The sequence below is a fragment of the Mustela putorius genome, unplaced genomic scaffold (genome assembly GCF_011764305.1).
Source record: "Mustela putorius furo isolate JIRA1106 unplaced genomic scaffold, ASM1176430v1.1 tig00003869_pilon_pilon_pilon, whole genome shotgun sequence".
Lineage (NCBI taxonomy): Eukaryota > Metazoa > Chordata > Mammalia > Carnivora > Mustelidae > Mustela > Mustela putorius.
The window spans coordinates 7,206,603-7,223,374 of NW_025422021.1; the positions used below are offsets into that span (position 1 = coordinate 7,206,603).

The 16,772-nt window shown below is 43.1% G+C and overlaps 1 protein-coding gene across 2 annotated transcripts in view; it reads left to right on the forward strand.

Annotated features, from left to right (window-relative positions):
* The first annotated feature begins 622 nt into the window (after positions 1 to 622).
* The window catches only part of CHN1 (chimerin 1), a 213,528-nt gene continuing 197,378 nt past the window's right edge, over positions 623 to 16,772 (forward strand). Inside the window, exons 1-2 of one of the 2 annotated variants that reach the window (XM_013046819.2) lie at positions 623 to 704; positions 835 to 1,031. In XM_013046819.2, the coding sequence (XP_012902273.1) occupies positions 1,013 to 1,031 (19 nt within the window). In that variant the 5' untranslated portion in view covers positions 623 to 704; positions 835 to 1,012. Of the gene's footprint in view, positions 705 to 770; positions 1,032 to 16,772 lie in introns of those variants that run through there. The other variant, XM_004774381.3, reaches the window with a different exon arrangement.

Consider the following 16,772-nt stretch of genomic DNA (forward strand, 5'->3'; position numbering starts at 1 on the left):
CCTCAGATATGACAGTCTGATCCCTACTCCCAGCGGTTCCCAAGTCCAAGTGGAAAGGAAGCCAAGAGTCAGTGTCTCTGCTCGACTCCAGGCTCCCTTTCCGAGTCCCGCAGCTTCAGGTCACGGGCTCCCGACTCTACGTTAACCCCGAGGGCCCCGGGCGAGATATTTATCCTCAAACGAACCCGATCCCCAGGTGACCCTGCTTGGGGACTTGGATTCATGGAGCATCCTCCTGTGACTCTTCCTCTTTCGAGTAACAGCTCAGTTTTTCTCCTCTCCGCGCCTCCTCAAATCCCATTCAAGAAAAATCCCAGGGATTTCAGCTAAAACGCACACCAACCCCGCCCCCGCCGGGCTCCCAGAGGCTGTCTCCCGGACGGCTGGGGCGGCTCCGCCCGGCCCGGGGCAGGAGGGGCGCGCGCCCCCGACCCCCGCGCGCGCCCGTTGCTATGGGAACGCACGGGGCTCCGGCGCCCGAGGCGGGAGGCACGAGGAGGCGCAGGGGCAGTTCCAGTGGGAGACGCTATCGCAAGATGGCGTCTGCGAGGCCGCGGGATGCGGAGTGAGCGCGCCCCGCCGGGGGCCCCGCGAGGCTGCTCCTCTCCCCGCCGCCGCCGCCGCCGCCGCCGCCGCCGCCGCCGCCACTGCGGCGCCGCCTCTCCGCCTGCCATTGCGCCGCGGCCAAGCCTCCCGCCTCGCAGGTACCGCCGCCCGCGCGCGCTCCGCGTAGTGCGCAGATGGCAGCGACAAGTGCCGGCTCGCCTAGGGCTAGCGGGTCTCCCCCGGTGCGGGTGCGCCTGACAATAACGCATAAATAACTTTTTCTTGCAGCGGCCCCCTGCAGCCCCGGCCTGCAGCCTCCCCGCGCGCCCGCGCCGCACCACGCCCCTCCGACTGCCCGCTCCCTCCGAGGTGAGAGCGCTTCGGGCCGATGCGGTGATCTCCGGCCGGCCTGGGAGGAGCGCGTGGACCGGCGGGCGGCGGCGAGCAGCTGGCGAACGCCTTTACAATGGCCCTGACCCTGTTTGGTAAGTACAGCCTTTTGCCCGCGCCCTTGCAGGTGGGCCGCGCCCCGGGGACGAGAGCCCCGGGCGCCAGGGGAAGGGTCGTAGCGCGCGGTATCGGGCGCGGGCCGGAGCGGGGGAGCTGGGGCGTCTGGGACGCCGGGCTCGGTCCCTCGCGCCTCTCCCATTGTTTCCTCTCCAGGCAGGGCCGATGGGCGTGTGCTCCCTGGCCAATTCTGGGCTGGGAGTCTGTGAGGTCCGGGGTGTTTTGTAAACGGAGGATTCTTGAAGATGCCAACTTGTGAGCGAAGTTAGCTGGTTGTTTCCAAATCTGTGCTTCTCCACTCAGTAAATAAAGATCCTGGAAAGTTTATTTATTTTGTACAAGATGTCTGTGCATCCCCACCTCCCCGGAATTGCCAAATGCATGTGTTGAGTCTTGTTGGATTTTGGGGCGGATTTTTTGGAGACGGTATATTTCGTTGGAAAGAAGAATAACTGGTGAACTGAATATTTGTTAAAATGGAAAATGTTTGCTCTAACAAATACTAGAGCAGACAGAAGAAAGTTGGTTCCTGGAAGATAAGTGATCTCCGGAGAATAACTTTGAGTATTTTAGGAAAGAAATGTTATTTCTGTGATGTAATTACTGCAACACTATTGTTTCAGTCTTTAAGACTCAAGGTCCCCCCCACCCCCGAGTCTGTAATGACAATAGGTTGGGAAGAAGGGCTGAAAAGATACCGTGTTTCCTATTGCCAAAGCGGACTATATAGTACACATGTCCCTCCCTTTAAGAAAACTCAGTTTGTGAAAATTTAGATGTTCAAAGTAGTATGGTATGTACTGGTAGGAAACTGATAGCTAAGAGGACGGTCTTAGTAAGTTACTCACAATATCAAGTTTCCAGTTATGTTTTAATTGCTTCATTTGATCAAGCAAGTTACAGGCATCACATACCACAAATGCTTTTTCATATAAGTTAGAATGAATTAATCTGGAATCAAAGAGTTACATTTATTTAATCATTTTATAAATTAAATTCAGATGCAGGAAGGTTATTTTCCAAGGTCACATGACCCTTTTGTGGCAAAACTGAGCCTAGAACACAATTTGCCAGTCTGCAGTCTGGGGTATGTTTATTTCGCTGGAATACCCATAGTATTAGAAATGACATTTGGTGTTGGTTCTTCATAGGTGCTTTAAAAATGTTTCATCTTTCTCTGAAAGAAATAAAAATCTCACCATTGCTTTTCAGTACCTTATGTTTAATCTGCATCATTTAGTAGAACACTTTTTCTTAAGTGTGGACTTTTTTTTTTGGTACAAAAGTTAAAAATGGTGGAAGACTTAATTGGTGTTTTCTTTGGAAGAAGCATTTCTTATACTGTAGTACCTAATACATAGCACTAATATTTCCCCAGGAAAATTACCCCTTAAACTAGTTTTTTGTAGTAAGTTCATTTTCTGTTCTAAGGAGAGAGTCTGCATTTCCAGGTTTGTTTTCAAAGGTAAGGTTCATGAATCAGCCACTTCTCGAATGTTGACATTCTCAGTGAATCAACAGATAAATTGGAGAGAAGCAGAGTAAGGAATAAGGTACTTTTAAAAGGATTCCTAAATTACTACATCTTCACTGAAGTAGAGATGAGGAAAGGAAGGGCACAGGTTTGACCTCTAGATGAAGATAAAAGCAACCACTCGCACCCCTCAGAATGAACAAAGTGTCTTCAAAATTTTAGGTCAACTTGTGGGAAAATAGAACGTAATTAACAAAATCCAATTTGGTTACAATTTTTAAGAATATTTCCCTGTTATAAAGGAAAGTACACCTGTGTGCAGAGTCTATTTTTCGGTCACGATAGAGCAGTAGCTGTCGTTGAACACCGCCCATCAGGCCTCTTTGTTCAAAATTAATATTCCTTTGCCCCTAGATCCACAGATTCTGCAGTTCTATGCGAAGGAGATTTTAGAGGAATTCCCCCGTGATTCTGTCATCCTCAAGTTTGAGAACCGTTGTATTAAAGATCAATACGAAATTGCTCAAATTTGCCCAGTTCAAAATGGCCTTTGTATGCATTAAGAGCAGTCCCCAACGGTTAGAAGAAATGGATTTTATTTTAGATGTAACAGTTGACCTACCAACAACATGAGGATTAAGGATGCTGATCTCCTATGTAGTCCAGAATCTGTGTTAGCTTTTCACTCCCCAAAAACCAAATAACCTGCTGTTGATCAGAAGACTTACCAATGGTATAAACAGTTGATTACCACGTATTTTTTATGTTATATGTATCACACACTGTATTCTTACAATAAACTAGTGAAAAATGTTAAGTCATAAGGAAGAGAAAATACATTTATAAGTACTGTACTGGTTTTATTGAGAAAGATCCACGTATAAGTATACCCATGCAGTTCAAATCTGTTTTTTCAAGAGTCAACTATACTACCTTAAAAAAAAAAAAAAAAAGATTTATTTATTTATTATTTGAGAGAGAGCACATGCGCACAGCAGGGGAGGGAGCGAGCAAAGGGCAAGAGGGAATCTCAAACAGATTCTCTGCTGAGCATGGAGCCCCACATGCGGCTCGATCTCACAACCCTGAGATCATGACCTGAGCGGAAATCAAGAGTCACGCTTAACTGACTAAGCCACCCAGGCGCCCCAACTGTACTACTTTTTAACTAGTTTAATCAGAAGTACCTCCTAACCCTTTATAGTTCCTCTTAGTAACCAACTTAGAGCAGAGGAGCAGTGAGGTAATAAAGTTCTGTGAGATGGTAGTGAAGAGAAGATCGGAATATAAGAAACTGGATGAACCTAACTAAACAGTCATCAAAGTCAGAGCTCAATAGAGTTTCTCCCAAAGCCTTCCCAAGGCAACCAGTGCTAGGACCCTACCTTGTGTATCATGGGTGTGTTAGTTGGTAAGGTTAGTGTCTTAAATCTACTTGAACTCCTGTAGTGGAAATACCATAAACTGAGCGAGTGGCTTACACAACAGACATCTATTTCCTGAAATTTTGGAGGCTGGGAATTCTAAGACCAGCAAGCCAGCAGATTCATTTCCTGCTGAAATGACCTCTTTCTGGTTTGCGGACATCCATCTTTTTGCTGTATCCTCTGGTGGTGGAGAGATGGGAAACCTAGGTCTTTGGTCTCCTGTACTACCACTGATCTCACCATGTGAACCCCACTCTCACAATGTCATCTAATCTAATTGCCCTACAAAGGCCTCATTTGCAGAGATACCGTCACATTGCGTGTTAGGGCTTCAACAAAGGAATTTATTGGAGAACACAGTTGCGTGCATAGCAGCCTGCAATAGAGTCTAGGTTTTTAAAAATTTAATTTAATTTAATTTAGAGAGAGAGTGCAAGTGTGGGTAATGGAAGGTAAGGGCAGAGAGAGAATCCTAAGCAGGCTTCACACGCAGTGTGGAAGCCAACTCGGGGCTCCATCTCACAACCCTTGCTGTCATGATCAGAGCTGCAGTCAAGAAGTGGGTGCTCAACCAAACAAACTACCCAGACACCCCTATGTTCTTTTTTCTTCCATCCAGGCTTTGTTTTTTATCATTGTGAAGAATGTTCTTTTTATGGGACATTGGTGAAAGTGAGCTTCATTTAAAAAAATGAGAGCCTCTGAAATTACTCAGTACAATTTCACATTGATATACTTTTAACTTTTTGTCACCAAAGTACAGTGTAGCAACTCAAAATATTTGTCAACTTAAGCTGAAGAGTGAAACTCTTATCTCTTACCTTCACCATTATTCACCTTTGCTACTTAAAAAGATACTTTTAATGCAAATTTCTGTTTATCTGTGACAAAAGAACTAGACCCCAATCCTTCCTGATTTTATAGTCCCATTTGGGAGTTGAAAATGCACACTTTTGAAGGGTCAGGACTTTGCCAGCATTTTTCTCAACCTTGTAGATGAATATACCTTTCAGTCATCTGCATCAATACGAATAATTTTTAAATCCTCAAATCCTAAAAATTATCCAAATGTAGTTCATACTCTGCTCACTCACCTGTTGTATGTTGATGTATGTTGATCTGTTCAACATACATCTGTAGCAGTGTGCAAGAGACATGGTCCCTGTCTCCTTAGAGCTTACATTCCAGAACTATAGTGTATGTACCTAACTACTTATTTCCAATAAGACTTGTTAGAACTTCCCTGAAAAAGAAGCACATGTTCTCAAATAACTGCTGGGCTAGAAGGAAAGTCTCGAGTCATCTAATTTAGGACTTTTTAGCTCGTGTACCTAACAGAATGCCTTGAGTGGCCATACCAATAAAACCCTATTTGACAGAGCTGGATGAAAAAGCATCCTGCCAGGTTATCTTTTGGCAGGAATGTCTGTCATTTATAGCTAAATGGGGCTGTGGTTTACAGCTCAGACAAATGCTGAGACTGGGAACTCAGTTACTATCCAGCTGGGCTGGCTGAACCCTGAGTAACTGTCTTCTCTTTCGGGGTAGAACTAGCTCTGGCATGGCCCCTCTCCCTTTTCTGCTTTTTTCTTTAATTTACCAGTCACTATCGTCACTGCCATTGATGTAATGTCATAGCTAGGATTCCATGGAAACCTTTTCATTACACCACCACCTGATGCACCTGCCCTTGGGCATCTTTATAGAGATCCTTTGGAGCATTTAAATGGTAATGGTGTATTCTTTGTAATACAGTTAGGAAAAATTCTGATTTCCTATTACTGTCTTGACATTAAATTTTTTTTTTCTTTCTTTCTTAAAGTTATCTCTGTACCCATGGTGGGGCTCGAACTCACAGACCCGAAATAACAAGTTGCATGCTCTACCGACTGAGCCAGCCAAGTGCCTCTAAAATTTGTTTTTATAAAGACAAATCAGCTGCATTTTCAGTATGACTTATTTGACCAAAAGCCAATTTTATAGGAAACTCCACTTGAATACGGTCTCTGCTCACATTTTTATTTTTCAGATTTTGCTCATCAAAGAATATGAGAGGGACTTACCTAATAAGCGGCAGGGTGGTCCAGTGGTGAGAACTCAGCTACTTTTCTTAGAATGTTTCATCTTTTCATCTGTCATTAAAATCACCATCCTTATTTAAAAAATACTTGTGCATATTCTCTCACCTGTATCAAAAACTTATTATTTCAACTTTAAAGTTTTTCTTTTAATGTGTGGTGATTTAGTGCTATGTAAGACAGATAAAAGAATTATAGTTGCTATGCCTCTGATAGTTACCATCTGTGTACAGTGGAAAAGATATTGGTGATGCAGTCTTTCCAGTGACATCTGTCTCTGCAAGTAACAATCGTACTAGCAATCCTAATCTTTGAAGATAGAGTGATATGCATAATTATAAAATTTGACACATTTGTCAATAAGAGTTTCAGTTTCTTTATATCTGGATTTGTCTACCTTTTTAAAAAAATCACTCTTCATAAGATTTTTAGGCATTCTTTTTCCTTTTTTTAAAAGATTTTAAAAATTGATTCATTTGAGAGAGCAAGAGACACACACACTTACACATAGAGAATGAGTGGGGGTGGGGCAGCGGGAGAGGTAGAGAGGAAGCAGACCTCTGGCTGAGCTGGGAGGCCCCCCCCCACCCCCGTCTTGATCCCAGGACTCTCAGGTCAAGACCTGAGCCAAAGTCAGATGCTTAGCTTAAAGGACTGCATGACACAGGTGCCCCTAGGCATTTTTTCTTTCCTTCTTTCTTTCTTTCTTTTTTTTTTTTCTTTTAAGATTTTATTTATTTATTCGACAGAGACAGAGATCACAAGTAAGCAGAGAGGCAGGCAGAGAGAGAGGAGGAAGAAGGTTCTCCGCTGAGCAGAGAGCCCAAAGCTGGCTCAATCCTAGAACCCTGGGATCATGACCTGAGCCGAAGGCAGAGGCTTTAACCCACTGAGCCACCCAGGCGCTCCTAGGCATTTTTTCTTGTTTTCCCCATGAAACTTTAATAACAGATACACTGTCTGTCTTTTTATACAGTGTGTATATCTGCTTTATGCACAAAAAGAGTAAGGTTTTTGACCACCATAAGCTAATTTTTGCTCACTTGAAGGCAATATTACCTTCAATGAGAATACATTAGACTAATCTAAAACAATCATAAGAGAAATAGGCAGAAAAATACTGTTTGATCATGCTTTGTGTGCCATCTAATAATAGTTTTGAAGGAATGACATTAATAGAAGTTACACATTTTTCATCAGATTGGATTAACCTAAGAGTTAAGTTTACTGTCATTTTGAGCAGCCATAACAGGGTTTTCCTTGCCAGGCTGGGGTTTGTGTAGCTTTTCTCAAAGTCCCTCTAGTAGTAATAATATCCTTTGATATGGATAATTGATGTTTATATAAAGTATCAGTAATAGCACCTTTAAAAACACTTTATTATTTGTCTGGCATATATAAACTAAATGAAGTCACTGAACTTTCTGTGCAAATCCAACTCAGGACAAGGTGTTGAGCCCAGTCTTACCAGTCATAAGTCATTCTTATAGAGAAAATGATTCCCATAAGCTTTGATTTTTATTTATTAATGTAATCCTACTATCCTTAAAACACAGAATAGGGAGGGGTGTCTGGGTGGCTTAGTTGTTAAGTGACTGACTCTTGATTTCAGCTCAGGTCATGATCTCAGGGTCATGGGATCAGCCCTGCATCAGACTCCATGCTGGGTGTGGATTTTGCTTAAGATTCTCTCTTTAAAAAAAAAAAGAAAGAAAGAAAGAAAGAAAAATAGGGAGAAACTAAGAACTGGAATGGTGTGACTGTATTCTGCACTGAAAAGTGGTATTGGGGAAAAAAAGTCTCATGAAATAGTTATAAATATACTTTCTTAATTTGTCTCTATATTTCTAAAAAACATAATGAATACTTTGTGAATATATTAAAAACCACCTCCGTGTACATGTTAAAGGCTGAATTTTATGGTTTGTGAATTCTATCTCAATCAAGCTGTTATTAATTTAAAAATTACCTCGAGTGGGGATGACCAAATTGAATAGAAGATTTACTTCACTTAAACTGTAAAAAATAGAGATCACTATTTTTAAAGTAATGGTTTTATATCCAGGAATCTTTTAGAACTTTTTACATTTTTGGAAAGTTTTTGTTTCTTTTTGTTCTCCAAGAAACAAAAACAAAATAAAAAATCAATAACTAGAAAGGTCCTTGCCTGTTTTGAATAGTTGTTTTAAATTTAGAAAAGTAAGCACTTCTTGGAAAGAATGCAGACAGTTGAATTTGTGGGGGAGAAGGGAAGATGAGTCAGGTGCCCCCCTCCCCCTCCACCCCCCAGTGTGGCCAGCTGCTTAGTAGCCTGGCAGGGGGCCACCTCATTGTGTTTCCTCTAGCTGTACTGAAGGTTGTCCTTTCCCTTTCCACTCTGACTTTTTAACCTTCGGATTTCATTGGACCATGTCTATTTCCTGGTGTAAAACAAGTTAGAAGAAAAGATGTAGTCCAAGAAAAGTATCTCTGCATGAATAGATTTTCAGACCCAGAGACCTGACTTTTTGAAAACTGTGCTGTTCCTTTTCTTTAAACTGCTAATCTCTCTCTCTCTTTTTTTTTTAAAGTCCTGTTTATTTATTAGAGAGTGTATGCTCCCGCATGTGCACGCTGGTGGGGTGGGGAGGGTTGGAGGGAGAGGGAGAGGGAGAGAGAAACCCAAGCTGACTTGTCACTGAGCACAGAGCCCACTGTTGGGCTTGAACTCATGTCCCTAAGATCAGGGCCTGAGCCCAGTAGGTAAGTGGTATAAATGTGTAAATATCTGCCTGACTGAAGTATTTCCTCTGCAGACCTTTCATAATAAATGAGTTTAATACTATTATACTATAATTAAAGCATGGATACTTAGCATGTTACCTATGAGGAATAACATGGTAGATATAGATATCTTCACATAGCAGGAGAATGATTGCAATTTACGGACTCAAGATCTTCGAGTAGACAGAGCAAACATTTTGACTGAGGGAACTGCACTGTAAGAGAAGAGAAAGTAGCATGTTTTAGTTTTAGTTTTTGTTTTTTTAAAGATTTATTTATTTGGCAGAGATCACAAGTAGGTAGAGAGACAGGCAGAGAGAGAAGGGAAAGCAGGCTCCCTGCTGAGCAGAGAGCCTGACTCGGGGCTCGATCCCAGGAACCTGAGATCATGAACTGAGCCGAAGGCAGAGGCTTAACCCGCTGAGCCACCCAGGTGCCCTGAGAGTGGCGGTTTTTATGTAGAGCTTGAGACATTACTGAGAAAGACCAGAAGGGGGTTGGGGTAGTAAGAAGAACAGTGCGAAAGCCCTGGGTTTTGGGGATTTGGGCGGGAATGGATAGAACCATAGGGTGAGAGAAGGAAGCAGCAACAGGAGGTGTTTCCTACTTTTTCTGAGGATAGCTCTGAGGTTTGGGATGGATGGTCTTTTGTGATTTGTTTAGTCATCTGTTCAAGAAATTGAGGACCTAAAATGTGCCAGGTATGTCTTAGTTCCTGTCCTCAAGGAACTTATGTTTGCAATGGAGGGAAACAGACAATAAAAAATGTACGGTGTGGGGCGCCTGGGTGTTGCAGTTGGCTAAGCACCCGACTCTTGGTTTCAACTCAGGTCGTGATCTCAGGGTCATGACCTGGAGCCCCGCATCGACTCATGCTCAGCATGGAGTCTGCTTGAGAGTCTCCCTTTCCCTCTCCCTCTGCCCCTCTTGCACGCCCATGCATGCACACTCTCTTTTCCTCTCTCTCTAAAATAAATAAATCTTTAAAAAAATGTATAGTGTGCCTGGTGGCTAGTGCTATGAAGAAGTATAAAGCAGGGTGAGGAGATGGGGCCCGCGACGTGGCAGCATGGTCAGGGAAGGCTTCAGAGTTGAGGTGGATTTTAAGGAGAGACGTGAAGGACATGAGGGAATGAGTCCTGTGAAGTGGGGGCGTCGCCTCATGGAACAGGCTCTGAGGTGGGGATGTGCTTGACAGTTTTGAGGAACAGAAAGAAGGGCAGTGAGCTGGAGCAGAGTAAGCCAGGGGAGAGTGGTGGGAGAGGAGACAGAGGGGTCCCGGGGAATGGAGGAGTGTTGGGGTCACAGATTATACCTTATAAACCATGGGAAGGATCAGATTTTACTCTGCAAGATGGGAAGCTTGTGGAGTATGTAGTATAGAGGAAAGGGCTTAGATTTTGGTGTGCAAGGGCTATGTTTAATCCTTTCTCTGCCAAGTGTCTGCTATATGTTCCAGTCTCATTTTTCTTATATATGAACATGGGCTATTAATTCCCTTCTTCCATCTGTGCAGAAATAGATGAGATTGTGTGTGTAAGGTTCCTAATACAGTGGTGAAGATACATAGTAGCTAATATTGTCACTGATATTGTTATTATTGATATTAATAAAGATCCAAGATAGCAATTGTTTTCTTTCTCTTTTTTTTTTAAGATTTTATTGTTGGAGAGAGAGAGCGCACGCTCAAGAGAGAGCATGAGTGGGGTGAAGGGCAGAGGGAGAAGCAGGCTTCCCGCTGAGTGGGGAACCTGGTGTGGGGATCCGTCCTGATCCCCGGGATCGTGACCAGAGCTGAAGGCAGACGCTTAATCAACTGAGCCTCCCAGGTACCACAGCAGTTGTTTTCACAAGTCTGTTGACCCACATGAGAAAGTGGTTCTGCAGTATTACTGCTTATGTATGTAGTTAAATATATGGCACGTGCCATTTTAGTATTTGTCTGAGGATGCTCTGGTAGAGACCTAGTTCAGGGTTATACACTGAATACCAGATAGACTTTGGTATTGGATAGACTTTGGTATTGGTCTATTTGGATAGACCAGAGATAGACTTTGGTCACTGGGCGGCTCAGTCGGTTAAGTGTCTGCCTTTGGCTCAAGTCATGATCTCAGGGTTGTGGGATCAAGCCCCATGTTGGGCTCCCTGCTCAGTGGGGAGTCTGCTTCTCCCTCTCCTTCTGCCCTTTCCCCTACTTGTGTGCAAGCCCACTTGCATATGTGCTCTTTCTGCTTTCTCTCTCTCTCTCCCTCCCTCTTAAAGAAATAAATAAAATCTTTTTAAAAATACCAGATAGACTTCCAAAAGTGCTGGACAATTTATACCTCCTACTGTACTTTGAAATGTGAAATATACTGACCAGTAAACAATGCTTCTTCTTTGGGTGGTAATCCAGACCACAATCAGATCTAGCGCCTGCCCTCTTAGTGCTTGAAATATATTAAGGGATGGAGCGCCTGGGTGGCTCAGTGGGTGAAGTGGCTGCCTTCAGCTCAGGTCATGATCCCAGGGTCACGGGATAGAGTCCTGCACCGGGCTCCCTGTTCAGCGGGGAGCTTTCTTCTCCCTCACCCTCTGCCTTGTGCTAGCTCTCTTTCTCTCTTGTGCTCTCTCTCTCTCTCTCAAATAAACAAATAAAATCTTTAAAAAATATATATTAAGGCCTGTAAGCTCAGTGTTTGGTGTGTCATAGGTACTCCCTCCAGGTTTACTGAGCAAATAAGTGAATGAAAGAGGAATAAGTATAATTTTAATAATGACCTTCATCTGTATACTTATCCTTCGAACAACGTTGAATCAGTTTGTTTATTTTTTAAAAAGATTTATTTATTTATTGGAGGAAGAGGGATAGAGCATCTTGAGCAGAATCCCTGCTGAAGGCAGAGCCTGATGTGGGGCTTGATCCCATGACCCTGAGATCAGGACCTGAGCCCAAGTGAAGAGCTAGACACTTAACCAACTGAGCCACCCAGGTGCCCCACCTTGAATCAGTTGGGATATTTGCTTTCATTTATTTATCTTTTTTTCTTTCTTTATTGTTTTGGATTATTCTTAATATGTTAGAGTCCGTACTTGGGAATTTAAACTTGCCTCTTAGAATTTGGTTAGTCTAACAGTTAGACTAGGAGTTTCTTACTCCTCCAGCCCATTACCATTAAGATTAAGTCCAAATTCCCCAGTTTGCATATAAGGCTTTTAGGATAGGACTCCTGCTTATATGTCTGGCCTCATCTCTTACTGTCTCCTCCTCAGAGGCTGTGCTTCAGCCATACTGAACTACTTGATGTTTCCAGAAGAGACTGCACTCAGTGTGCCTTTAGCACAGTCACTTCCCAAGCCCTTCCTTGTGCTCACTCACCTCTGCACATCTTGCAAAACTCACTAGAATAGTCTCTTCTAAGTAGTCTTCCTTTGTTTTACACCTTTTCTCATCCACCGTACCCAAAACACCTCTGTTTTAGTGGTGATACTGTGGTTAGTGGATGTCTAATCTTGTCTTCCCTTTTGGATGAAGTTCCCTAACACGAAAGCTATGGATTTCTTGTTTGTATCCTTAACCGCCACAGTGTCTGATGCAGCCCAGCTACTCAATACATGCTCAAATGAATGTTGCATATTACAGTAGTCGGCTTTGTGTCTTAAATTTGGAAGTTAATTTTAATGTCTAAATCCATATGATATGCACCCTCTGCTGTTCGTTTCTCTGGGAGTTAATTTTAAGGTCTAAATCCATGTGATACACACCCTCTTCTGTTTCTTTTTGTTCATTTGCTAATTTTTTTTTTTTAACGGTGTAAAAGTGCCATTATGTCATCCCTTGGTTCCATACTCTGGTATGGATTTCCCAAGTGGAAGCTCACAAGGGCTTGAGTAAAATGGAAATCTCTCTGGGAGCAGATTCTTTGAGGTTTAACTATATTATTACTAACCATCGGCAGATGTTTCTGAATTATTTGGCATAATTAGATAACAAATTCCAGTTCATTAAACTATTGTTCCTTTTCATTTCAATAGTACAAAGGAATTGTACATAAATTAGCTTGGTTTGTTCATGTTTTACCCTCATGGTAGGGAACATAATCAAATTGAATAGGAATTCAGTATGAAAATGGCTAACTTAACTTTTTAGAAAGGTCTGAAAATGAAAACGTATAGTCTTTCTCCCATAATAATAAATCTGCATTCTACATAAGCATTCCTATTAATTGTCATAGGTTTATTAGAAGAGTAGATACAAACAATAGTCCAAACATTCATATTTTTAAATGGATAAAAGGAAAATTTTATTTGTCATTTATGAACACCTCTCATTGTTCCAGAAAGAAATGAGGTGGTTTACAAAAAAGCATAATGCAAGAGGATTGAAAACAATAAACATAGGAATTTGTTTTTCTCTGTCTTGTCTCATTAGTTTCCTCCTCTCCCCTGTATCGGCTCCCTTACATTACAGCCGTGCTCTCCTAGTCAGTGTGAGGAAGCCTTTCCTTGACTGTGGGACCCAGCACGAGTGTTAGCGCTCCACCCTTTAGCAGAGTGATATAGAAAGAACATTATGCCCCACAGCCTCTTCCCACACAGCTGCTTCCTCCTTAACCCTGTCTGCACCATTGCTTCTCAGCCGGTGTTTGGTTGTAATAGTTTGGGGTTTGGGAATGGCATTCGACCCTGGTGAAAAGAAAGGTGGGCAACTCTGAAGGCACAGCAATTTCTGACGCTTGTTTAAAGAACAAGGAAGACTTAGGACTGTCGCAATAGGTGTGGAGAGATGGGCCTTACCTCTGAATCTGAGAACAGGGGAGGATTTGTAGCTGAGGAGCGGATGCCAAGGGTGTCAGGGGATGGAAAACAACCAAGAGGAGACAAGGTAGGGGGAATTCTTGCTATACTGACCCAACAGGATTCTCAGGGAGGGCAGGCGGGGGTGATGAGATATCAGGGGTCGGGGGCGAGGAATTTGATCAGATATCAAAGGGACGAGGATTCTCTCTCAACTGAGTTAGCAGATATCTTGCTCAAATGGCTGTGCAGGCCTGGCGCGGCCTGGACACAAGGCTGAGGCTAGTCAAGAAGAGGGCTTGGAGGAGCCGGATTCGGGTTTGGTCAAGGAGAGCCTCCTATCACAGCTGCCACCTCATGTTCAGCTTCTGTCTGGCCCGAAGTGGTTTTGTCAGTGAGCAGCCAGTAATCCGTGGCTTCCCCTCAGTCCTCATCTTGGATCTTTCTGAACTCTTCATCATTTTGACTACCTCTTTCTTCTTGAGAACTTTTTCTGTTGTCCTTCAAGACACTGTGTTCTCCTGCTACTCCTTTTCTTCCCTTTCACTCTTCCTCAGTTTCCTCTGTTTGTTGCCTGAAATGTCTGCTTTGCAAGAACTGGCCTCCCTTTCTCACTAGGAAGTCTTCAGGCGTCAACCGTGCGCTCTGGGTGGGTGATTCCCAAGTCTCCTGGCACCCCGCCTCCAAATCTCTTATGCGCTCCAGACGGCACATTGCTGGTGCCGGCGCCTTAGCTTTCCTTCTTCTGTCCTTCCTCCCTCACCTCCGTACCCAGTCAGCTGCCAGCTTGGGCCCATTCTGCTTTTCTTTGTCTTCCCCGTCTCTTCCCTTGTTTCTGTTTCCAGTGCTTGCTCTGTCCTTCCTTCAGTACTGCAGTTGGGACCAGGAGTGCCTGGTCTTCTGAATTCCTTATCATTTTTTAAAAGATTATATTTATTTATTTTTAAAAAAGATTTTATTTATTTATTTGACAGACAGATCACAAAAGAAGCAGGCAGAGAGAGAGGAGGAAGCAGGCTCCCTGCTGAGCAGAGAGCCCGATGCGGGGCTTGATCCCAGGACCCTGAGATCATGACCTGAGCAGAAGGCAGAGGCTTTAACCCACTGAGCCACCCAGGCGCCCCCGGAATTCCTTATCATTTTATCTTTAGATCTCCTGTGACATCTGCCAGTGTGTTCCTTTCATAGTAGTTATGTATCTTTCTATCTTTCTAGGCTGCTGGTGTCTGTAAAGTAACATCCATTCTTTCTTACTTTGTACTCACAGTGCTTAGCATAGTGCTTCACACGTAGTAGGTGCTCAAGAAATAATTAAGTGAGGGGCACCTGGGTGTCTCAGTGGGTTAAAGCCTCTGCCTTCGGCTCAGGTCATGATTCCAGGGTCCTGGGATCTAGCCCGCAACCAGCTCTCTGCTCAGCAGGGAGCCTGCTTCCTCATCTCTCTATGCCTGCCTCTCTGCCTACTTGTGATCTCTGTTTATCATATAAATAAATAAAAACAAAATCTTAAAAAGAAATAATTAAGTGAATAAAATAGTTCTTAAACCATAGTACTTCTGTAGTTTACTTTTAATTTTTTTAGAAGAGTTTATTTTTAAGTTCTCTCTACACCCACTGTGGGGCTTAAAGCTACTGTCCAGGCAGAGATCAAGAGTTGCCTGTTCTACGGACTGAGCCAGCCAGGCGCCCCGGTCCCTCTGGAGTTTAACAATTCCAGGATAGAAACATAGAGCACTCAATAATTTTTCCTATAACTTTACAACATGCCAATCAAGTTAGCCGTAGTAAACATATCTCAAAATCTCTTATTGTTTTTGTTGTCTAATTATCTTCAGTCTTTAAAGGAAGACATATGTGTATATATCTGCAGTATTGTTGCATGTCAAGGGCAGGACATATCATTTGCTTAGGGATTGGTTGCTTTTGTCAGCCTAACTTTTTTGAAAAGTTTTTTGGTGAAATTCTGGTTGGATTTATACTGCTTTACATTCTGTACCCCCCCCCCCAAAAAAAACGTCTCTTCATTCTTCTTCCAACTTTCAAAGCAGAGGAGAAGGAACACTAAACAGGATCTACAAACACAGGGCTTCTTAATCCAGGTTCGTTGTTGGTCCTTTTAGTGTTGCTGGGTGTCCAGTATCCCTTGGAAACAGACCAGACTAAATGTGAGGGGAATGTTGGGTACCTCTGGTTTGATATCTCTTCTCTGTTCATTTAGATATTTTCAGGCTCTTAGCAAGGAGGCGCTGAAGGGATGCCCTTCTTTGTTCCAGCCTCCCTGAGACCTTGGTGGGTTAGCCAGGTTCATAGGACATCTGCATCTTAGTCCTCTGTTTACAGAATGGCTCATGAAGTGTCTTTAAGTTGCTGGACAGAAGGCACAAAGCAGTGGATTAAAAAAGCTCATGCAAGTGACTGTTTTTTAGAATGTGCTGAAACTCAGAAAGATGAAGTCAGTGATTTATGGTACATTTCACATATTGCGAATAATATTTTTATTTAATTGTGGAAAAAGAAAAGTGGGCAAAATTGACTTTGCCACTCCCAGAAGTTGTTTTTGGTGATATCGCCTATTTAAGGCTTTGGATGGCATTTGTTAATATACTTAGGTTTGGATGTTGTTAAGGATGCTCATTATATATCTTTGCAAAATATACAGTTCAACATAAGAGCCACAAAAACAAGTCACTTTTTTTTTTTTAGTCCATCACAATATTTAGAAGTTGACCAGACACTCTGACTTAATTTCCTTGAATGACAAATTATTCTCAGCTTGTCCTTTCACTCTTTTAGTCGAAATTAAAAGGATAAATTATTTCAAAAGACCCAAGAAAAAGGAACAAGAAGGATTAATAATACAGTAATAGAAAGAAGGAATCAGAGATCCCTATACAATAGAGAGACTTGAAGAATACTTAGAGGCCTGTCATCCTGCATTTTTCAGACAGATGGCTCTGCAGTTCTCTGGAGGGGCCCAAGCCTCCTTCCTGTGCCACCCCCTCCCCTGCTGTTCTCGGTCTCTCCAGACAGGGGAGCTCTTGCTCTCTCTCTTTTACGGTCCCTCAATTCCTCCCTCCTTGCCTTCTCTCTCTCCCAGTCTCTCTGTCTCTGTCTCTCTCTCTCTTGACGGAAAGGAGGGAGCAGAGGCGGCCCACAGTTCTCAGGACTTATTCTTGGGGCGAAACCTCCTTCAGCTCAATT